This window comes from Myiozetetes cayanensis, unplaced genomic scaffold (assembly GCF_022539395.1).
Source record: "Myiozetetes cayanensis isolate MyiCay16 unplaced genomic scaffold, myiCay2020 scf5-8, whole genome shotgun sequence".
NCBI lineage: Eukaryota > Metazoa > Chordata > Aves > Passeriformes > Tyrannidae > Myiozetetes > Myiozetetes cayanensis.
The window spans coordinates 39,802,783-39,812,496 of NW_026087742.1; the positions used below are offsets into that span (position 1 = coordinate 39,802,783).

The following is a 9,714-nucleotide window of genomic DNA, read 5'->3' on the forward strand; positions in this document are numbered from 1 at the left end:
GATTTACCACACTGTTCATATATTTTTATGTGCTAGATTTATATTGGTAGTATGGTAATTCTCTGTTTAACTCCTAAATTGGTTATTTCTTCTTTCGTATACACATATTTTAATAGCTATTAGTTGAAGAAGAATCCACTCTATTTTGGGTAATGCTGTTTAGTTGAATGTGGTAATTTTGGGTGGCATGACTACTAAATGAAGAAATCCTTGTGGAAGAAAGAGGAAATGTGTATTAAGGAGTGATTTGAAGTGAAGTGCTGGACATTCCAAGTGTGAGAGCAGCAGCCAAAAAGCGTTCTCCACTAAAGTGATTTAGTTCAGCATAGCCTCAGTTCTGTTTTTAGTATTTTGTCCCATAAAGTAAACCAGCATATTTTTTCACAGAAGTTTTAAATAGTTTATTTATTAGGATTGTATCAAATGTGTGGTGATTCTATTTTTAAATCAATCTAAAAAAGAGAAATATTTATGATTTAACAGTAAAGAAATGTTAGGTTCCTTTCTTGCACAGTAAAGATGTCCTCATGAAATCTAATACATATATATTTATATGTCTTGTGGCATTCTACTGGCATCCACTGTTGAATAGCTGTTCATCATCATTTTGGTTCTTCATGCTTAATAAAAAGGCATATACTTAATACTTCACAAGCCTGTTATGAGAAGTATCAGTATGTCTTCAGATGCTAATTAGAACAGTAAATGAGGTTGATCTTCACTTAGTGTGCAGGCTGGAAAATCAGTAAGGATTCTCAGTGAATGCTACCCCAACCTGAAGAAGTATAGATTTGTAAAATACTTTGTGAAGACTAGATATTAGGAGATGCAGGGGAAGGGAGGTAGTGTTATGCTCCTGCAACTGCTTATGCAGGCCACAGCTCCTGCCAGCAGACCTCCTCCGGCATGGGCTCCTCTCCACAGGCTGGAGCTCTTGCCAGGAGCCTGCTCCAACTTGGGCTCTCCATGGGACTGCAGCTTTCTTCAGGGCATGCCCACCTGCTCCAACACAGGGTCCTCCAGGGGCTGCAGGTAGATCTCTGCTCCATCATGTTACCTCCATGGGCTGCAGGGGCACAGCTGCCTCACCATGGTCTGCACCTTGGGCTGCAGGGGAAATCTCTGCTCTGGCATCTACAGCACCTGCCCCCCTTCCTTCTGCACTGACCTTGGTGCTTGCAGGGCTGTTTCTCTGACATAATCTCACTCCTCTCTCCCGTCTGTTCAGCATTTTTACTCTTTTTAAAATATGTTACCACAAAGGTAGCACCACTGTCACTGATGGGCTCAGCCTTGGGCAGCTGGAACCAGCTGGGTCAGATGTCGGATCAGCTCCTGGTGCCTTCTCACAGCGAACATCCCTGCAGACCCCTTGCTACCAAAACCTTGCTGTGTAAACTCAATACGCTAGCCAGCTTCCCCACCCCATCCCAAATTTCCCACTGTGCTTTCTTGGTCTTGCTCGCTGCGCTGGCAGTAAGATGACAGTAAGAAAGTGAGTGCGTGTAAGGCCCCATGCCATCAGTTTGGTTAACTGTTCTGTCAACAGGATCATTCTGAGTAGGGTTTGTTTACAGGATGGCTTCTGTACCAGTAATTGATTTATATTAGGGCACTCTCTTGCCTTGACATGTGTGACTGAACAAGTAGTAATGCAGCAGTGGGAAGCAATTGAAGAACTGCTAAAGGAGTTCCAACTATTTATAACAGCAGCGACCTAAAAATATACTTCAGTGGTTGATTAAACATGGGGACATTAGTAGTTAGAAATATTTTTTTTTATCCTTATGGGAGCATGAAAGGGTGAACTATCATTATTATTATTTTTTTAATAATCATTACAAACTATCTGATATGCTTCCAATGGTTTTAGCTGTGGGTGGGTGTGAAAAGATTAAAATTATGCAGAACACAAGTAGGCAGTTTCTTAAAGCTACTTGAGTATGCTCTCATCAAGTTAAATTGAATCTAAATAATATGGTTTTAATTGGAAAAGGTCTGCATAAAATACAACACAGGCGTCTCACCCAGACAAAGGCTTCAGGTTTTTTAGTAGAGCATTTCTCAGGACAGCAGTGTTTCCAAAGCCTTTGAATTGGTTGAAAACAACCATCTATTTTATTTTCTTCAATAACCCTCTGTTTTTCTTCAGAAACCCTAATTTTTTTTCTCCCTATCTTCTGTTACAGTGGAACATATCACTCCAGAGATGAAAGCACAGATAGTGGACTTAGCATGAGCAGTTACAGTGTGCCCAGAACCCCAGATGACTTCCTGAACAGTGTTGATGAGATGGATACAGGTCTGGTTTTGTGTTCATTTTTAACGCATGTTTTCCTAATATACTTGTATCCATTTGCAATGAAAACAAGCAACTCTGAGAAATTGTGATACTTATTGCATTGTTTTTCTACCTTTTTCTATTATTTCTATTTCCCCTATTTCTGTAATAGAAATATTATGGTTAGATTTGATAAAAAACATATTTGTGATCAACTGTATTGGAAGGATGGGAGATTGCTCATGAACAGTATCAGTCCTATTGTTATAAGGAATTTGAGTGTTATAAGGAATTTGCTTTTTAAAGTAATATTTTTTATTCAGAGCTAAGAATACTACCTCGTCCAGTGTTGTTAATACTACTCCAAAACTGTATTTGATTCAGTATTGTCTTTTTCCTTTAAATGTAAAAATCAAATTATACTAAATGACATCAAAGACCTGAAGAGATTTGGATTGTGTAGATGAAGGTTTGAAACAAAGGCATGTTCTTTGTACATCTTCATGCACTGAAGTTACCTTTGGGTTTTGTGATGGATTTCTATGAATCACATTATTTGTATAATGCAAGAGGTACATGATTAACCTTTAACCAGTTGTCCTGTTAAATTATAGGTTTGGTACTTCCAGTATATTTAATATCCATTTTACTTTGTGTTATAACTAGGTGACAGTATCGGCCAAAGTAACATACCATCCCATCAGAACCGTTTCCCAGACTACCTTGAAGCCATTCCAGGGACAAATGTGGACCTTGGGACACTGGAAGGAGATGGGATGAATATAGAAGGAGAAGAACTGATGCCAAGTCTGCAAGAGGCTTTGAGCTCTGACATCCTTAATGACATGGAATCTGTCTTGGCAGCCACCAAGCTAGATAAAGAGAGTTTTCTTACTTGGTTATAGGGGCCTCAGGGAGACTGAATTCTAAATCTGTGAAGGATCTAAGGAGATTAGGACATCTGTATCTGAAGTTCAGAACAAGCCAGTGTGGCACACTTTGGCTTGTGTTCAGAAAAAGTAAATGAACAAATACTCAACAAGATTCTTTCAGTTTGCTCTTCCTTGTCCATCGCTGCTGTTATATATTGCTGACTTTTTTCCACAGTTGACTCTGAAGAACAGACATCTTGTTTTTTTTCTATTGCTGTTGCAACTACTGTTCAAGGGGGGTGGGGAGGGATGATGAGCCTATTTGGATAACGAATGCCATTCCTTCTGTCCTAGTGTGCGCTTGCATATCATTTTATCTAAGTACTCAGACTTGAGAGTTAATTTCTGCATGTCACTGCTTGTAGTTTGCTTAGCTAGTTGTCTCCTGCTGCCTGTGACAAGTGGTAAAACATGACATACTCGGGTGACAAGCCAAAAATGATGTATCTGGTCAAAAGAAGTCAATACTGATTTGGAGATACAACTTAAAGGAGGGCTGAAGACTGTTTGGCATTAAATGTTTCTACTAGTAGCTCTTTCATTAGTCATGAAGTGCTCTTGTTCATATGTTATAGTAAATCATGAGTCATTTTACATAGAAACATATATGAACTTCGATTGTTGCCACATACTCTAGCCTAACTTTCGTTTGTCAACAATACTTTGATTATTTTTGTTAGTTGGTTTAACTGTAGCTGTAGGATGGGAAGTAATTATAGGTGTTCTTGGGGTTTTTTTAATAGTGAAATCTACGTTTTTCTTCTGATTTCACACAGTCTTATTTAAATCTGAATTGTCTGCTTTTTTATACTTAAAACATGCCTATTGTAGCCTGATAAGCTAGTGAGTACATAAACCAGTATGTTTTGCCTGTAACTTTTTTATTTTTTTAAAGGCTAGTTTTGAATGTAATCATTAGAATTTATGACCAGTGGCTTATTTTTCGTGTATATTTGCAAGATTATGAATTAGAATCTGGTAACAGCAATGTAAAAGTTAAAATACTGTGTTGTATGTACAATTTTTAAATGCATTTTAAAGTAGCAGAAACCATTTTAAAATTACATGCATCTAATCTCTCTTCTGGTTTTCAGTTTTGATCTCTAAGTGAGTTTAGATTTTAAAATCCTTAATGGGAAAAAATTGGTGAAAAATTTCTCTTAAGTTAGCATGGACAAAAAGTCTGAACCCTTAATGTCACTATGCGTTGCAATGAAAAGGCTAGAACACCAAAAAATTCTCAATTGAAACTTCTAAATGTAATATTTATCGAATGCTGTTTGGTGAAAAATAAGCCCTGGACACTATATGTAGAAGAATGTAAAGATATGTGTTAGATGGTGACATGAGCAGGTAATGAAGTGTATATTAGTAGTAGAGCTTAGCATGGGGTAGAGGTGAATATGAATTATCTTTATTTTAACAGGAAAAGATGTATCACTGAGTTGTCTGCAGGAGTTGACACAAGTTTCCAAAGAGTATTTTTAAATGAACAAAATGAGCATGAATCAAACTTTCAATATAAGCTATGAATTTTTGTGGGACTTTTGGGCTTTTTTTGATGAAAAACAGTGTCACCAGTTAACACCTCTATAATTAAGGGCCTGTCACCATTCTCAACATGAGCCTTTATTTTCAAGGGTGTATAACATGACTATAAAGATACTGTAAGCATGTAACTTGGTTTTGAAAAAAAATCTCACTTAGCAGGGACTACTCCTGAGGAGGGATTTTTGGGGTTTTATTGTTTTGCTTTTTATTTTTTTTTTAAGACATTGATTATTTTTCAACTTAGAAATGAATCAGCAAAACACACAAAAAACCCCCAGATATTATCATTGCCATTTGATTTTTTTTACGCTTCAGAAATAGTTCTGTTTTAGGATGATGTAAAGAACAGAGACTCTGAACCAAGTTCATTTTAAAAACTGGAGCAGCAGAGGCAGAGATTTGAAATTTGCCACTACAAATGTACACTTACTATCTTACATAAGGATATTAGTGTTTGAAAAACACAAAATTTTGTGGCTTGTTATGGGATACAAGCACGTTTTTAAAATACCAATTTTTAAAACACATCCACAATGACAAATATATTCTGCTACACCAATACTTCAGCGATCAATAGGCCACTTACATTGTGCAATGACACAGTAGCTCCTAAAGCAGTGTATTGTGTCCAAGGTAGGGATTTTAGTAGCATTTTTGCAACTTTATTATGAGTTCTTCTCTCTCACTCCCTTCAGGAGAGGAAAAAAAAAGGACACTAAGTTGTTATAACTTGAATGGTCTGACATAAAACCACAACAGCAAGGAAAGTCAGAGTTGATTCCATTTCAGTTGTCTTCCACAGTTATCTCCAGGTATCATAGCTCATACAGGACCATAGAATATACTGAGCAGGAAGGGACCCATCAAGATCGTCAAGTCCAACTCTTGACCCTGCACAGGACACCCCAAAAATCACACCACATGCCTGAGAGTGCTGTACAAATGCTTCTTGAACTCAGGCTTGATGCTGTGACCGCTTCCCTGGGAAGCCTGTGCATGAACAAACTTTTCCTGATATCTAACCTAAACCTCCCCTGACACAACTTCAGGCCTTTGGGTCCTGTCACTTGTTACGAGAGTGAGGAGATCAGTACCTGTCTCTCTACTTCCCCTCATGAGGATGTTGAAGACCATAATGAGGTCTCTCCTCAGTCTCCTTTTCTCCAGGCTGAACAAACCAAGTGACCTCAGCCACTTCCCATCCAGTCCCTTCACCATCCTCGTGGCCCTCGCTCTCTAAGAGCTCAATATCTTTTTTTATATTGCAGTGCCCAAAACTGCACACAATATTCAAGGTGAGGCCTCCCCAGTGCAGAGCAGAGCGGGACAATTCCCTCCCTCGACTGGCGGTGCTTTGCCTGATGTCCCCCAGGACAGGGTTGGCCCTCCTGGCTGCCAGGGCACAATGACTCACGTTCAAGTTGCTGTCAACCAGGACACCCAAGTCCTTTTCTGCAGCACTGCCCTCCAGCCTCTCATTCCCCAGTCTGTACACACAACCAGATATGATGCACCGAGTGCAAACTCCTGACACGCTGTACCTTGCAACAACAGAAATGAGTACAGAACAAATTTCCTTTCCTTGCTTTTGTGTGTTTGTCGCAGCTTTAATATTTGAATGTTTTATTCTCATTGTAGAAACACTAAATGGCTTATACTGTATTTGGGTAGCACTGCTTAGGGTAGATACTGACAAACTGGGAATCCTTGAACTGCTCTAACATTAATTATGTTTTGTGATACTTATTTTAATTGATTATAAGACATTTCCGTTCTCTCATTTATTAGGAAACGTACCATAGAGATGCTGTACTGTTGGCAATCAACATTAATTTGGGTTTGTTTGTTGTTTTTTTTTTTTAATTCTGCAAATGCATTGTTTGATGAAGTGGTTAAAATTGTTTGAAATGCAAAAGTGTTTTGGGTAGTATTTTATACTGTTGTATATATTGAAACAGAAATCATTGTAATAATTGTAATAGCTTTTAGTTATAAATACACTATATGCAGACAGATGGGGCTGTACAGTACTGTACTGTTAACACCCAGGCAGGGCTACTGCTTGGAAACAGGTTGCAGTGTCAGTAAACCACATGGATCAAATATTGTACCATTCAGTGTTGGCGCTCACCAATGCAAAAGGAGAAGAGACAATTTCAACATGATTAACACTACATGGTAAATTAGTACTACAGTGACCTTTTCACTTAAAAGCATGTTTTTTATACAAATTAACAGGTGTGCCTGTGTAAAATAATTTGTGTTCTGTATCTTGGAAAAAGTACTCTCCACATTTAGAATCACAGAATCATGTTGTATGTTAGAGAATTATGTCCAAAATTATATATATTACTTACCAATGTTATTTTTAGATACAAGCATGACTGTAAGCTAGGTACTTAAGTACATTCTGTTACATTATTTTTTCTTTATGTAATACTTTTTCAGTTGTTTTATTTGTTATAAATATATACTTTGTGCTTAAACTTCTTTGTTTGTTTTTACACATTCAGTGGTATGTAAAGATATGATTTCCTTCAGTAAGGTAGATGCATTGGATTGTTAGAATGCCTACTGTAATGCATCTGTTCTTGTCCCCTTTGTCACTGCTTTTGTAGTCATAAACTCCAGTCCTGCAAACATGGCATGCAAGCTCACCTGAGAGACAAATGAGTCCCACTAATGTCAGTGAAGGCTTAACATTAAAGTAGACATCTCTGTGTGCTTGCAATAATGAAGAGACAGTTCTTCTGCTGAGCATCAGGCAGCTTGTGTAAAACAATTCTTAGTTGCATTCAGCACTATAATGAGAGCTGGTAACAGAACATCTGATTATCTGAAAGCATCCAGTTTTTGCAGATATGCTTGCCGTGTTCAGATGGCAGATACATTTTTGGCTAACTCTAAGTTTATGCATTAATTTGTGGCAGACTATCAATAAAGACACTAATTTCCAAGTTTTGACTTATGAATTGTGAAATACTTAATGACATACTTTGAAAGTACCTGAAGATTTTAGTTTAAAATATCTTGACAGGATTCATTAATTTTGACCTTCTGTAAAAGAGAAATTCTGAAAAGTGGGTTTTTTTTAATGAAGTGCAATTTGTAATGGCCAAAGTCGTACACTATTTGCATTTAGCAGTTCCAGAGTTACTACTATTCAGCACCAAAATGCCCCAACCCTGTGAAATTCAGTGCATTTGTGTTTTATTAATTAAGGGTCCAGGGCTTGATGCTTATGTCATTTTGTCTTGTACTCCTGAGTTCATAGCCAGCTTTAGTCACCCAGGTCCTTTAAATTTAAGCCTAACATCGCACCTTGCACCTGGGATTAGAAAGCCAGTGCCCAGGAAGGATAAGGCACCTATTTTATTTGCTGATATCACTCTCATTTATAAAGTGGTGACATATTGCAGTAGTTGAAGTATGAGTGACCTTCTGAGGCAGCCATAAATAGACTGTATTACTGCAAAGCAGGATATTTGTTCCAGGTGTTCCAGGCTCACTTGGCAATTCTCTAAAATATATTCAACACTTAGTTAAAAATAAAAAGTATTTATTTCACTAAATCAGAAATAGCATGCTTCCAAGGAAGCAAGTGCAAGTTATTAGCTAAAAAAAGCATTTTTCATCTTGGATCATTGGAAAATAATTATTTGAAATCAGGCTATGATCTGTCTAGCACCTCCTGTTTTGGCAGTTCATTTGAACATAAAGTGAGGCCATTGATTTTATTTACAGTATCAGCATCCAGCATTTGTATGTTCATGTTGAAGAGTAAAAGTGCTTTGTGTCCCTCGTCACCACTTCTTATTGCTAGCAGCGGTTTTCTGCACCCTCTAAATTTACGTGTCATCAAAATAGGAAGACATATGTACAGTATGAGACATCGTGATTGACATGAAATGGTAAAACCAACACTAACTGAAGAAACAAGTTGTCTTTAGAATATAGGGTAGAGCTTATCCAGTATTGAATGCCTCTTAAAGGGAATCGCTGATGTGTTTTTCTCTACAGATGGAGAAAGTATGTTGAATGAGAAACGTATAAATACCAGTACATCTGACAAATCTGCCTAATGGTTTTTGTGGAAAAATCATGATTTTTACTTTTCCAAACATACTGCTCTGTCTTCAATGCAGAGGTCATACTGGTGAATGTTACAGATGAAGGCTGTCGCTGGTTGACTGGTATTATTTTCTCTATATGGGAATGAAGTTCACTCTGATGATAGTAATTTCTATATTAAATTGGCTTGTATTAGAACTTGAGAGGCAAAGTAATTTTATTGGATTTTCCTCTCTGTATTAGCAAGGGAGGGGGCTTGGGTTTTGAGTTTTTTTGGAGGGTTGTTTGGGGTATTTTTTGGTGGGTTTTTTTGATGGTTTTTTTTGTTTGTTTGTTTGTTGGTTTGGATTTGTGGTGGGTTTTTTTTTTAAGGGAGGGGTCAGGAGGAGCCCAAGAGGCTTTTTCTTCAATGTTCTGCAACAACAAACTAGAGCTCCATAAAAATGGTACATTAGATCTCACCCAAAATGACCTTTCTCCTCCTCTCATAGATCTTATTTCTTAGCTGCTCTACCATGTTTTAAATTATTTATTGTATTTACCATATGTGAGTTTTGCTTTCCTAACACCTAAAAACTGGGACTGTAGTGGTAAGTGCTGTTCATCTCCAGAGGAGAACAGAGTTCCTCCTCTCCAGAATCCAACTACCATCCTGTTTAAAGTCTGTAATATATAACAGAAATTACAGACTGACTCCTGCCCAGCTCCTGTTGTGGGATGGTTACTGACAAGCAAAGCAAGGTTTCCTGTTCTTGTTTGAGACCTTGGTTATTTTATTATTTTTGGTTTCTACAGCCAGCTGTGCTAGCAGGGGCACAGGGTGCCCCTGTGCCTACTGGACGACTCCCACTCAGAACTTCAACCTGATGTTGACAGGGA

At 37.8% G+C, this 9,714-nt stretch overlaps 1 protein-coding gene across 4 annotated transcripts in view; it reads left to right on the plus strand.

Annotated features, from left to right (window-relative positions):
• The window catches only part of YAP1 (Yes1 associated transcriptional regulator), an 89,465-nt gene extending 81,744 nt beyond the window's left edge, over nucleotides 1-7,721 (plus strand). For all 4 annotated transcript variants that reach the window (XM_050333270.1, XM_050333272.1, XM_050333271.1 and 1 more), the window contains 2 exons: nucleotides 2,190-2,302; nucleotides 2,948-7,721. In XM_050333270.1, the coding sequence (XP_050189227.1) occupies nucleotides 2,190-2,302; nucleotides 2,948-3,186 (352 nt within the window). In that variant the 3' untranslated portion in view covers nucleotides 3,187-7,721. The remainder of the gene's footprint in view (nucleotides 1-2,189; nucleotides 2,303-2,947) is intronic.
• The last annotated feature ends 1,993 nt before the right edge of the window (nucleotides 7,722-9,714 follow it).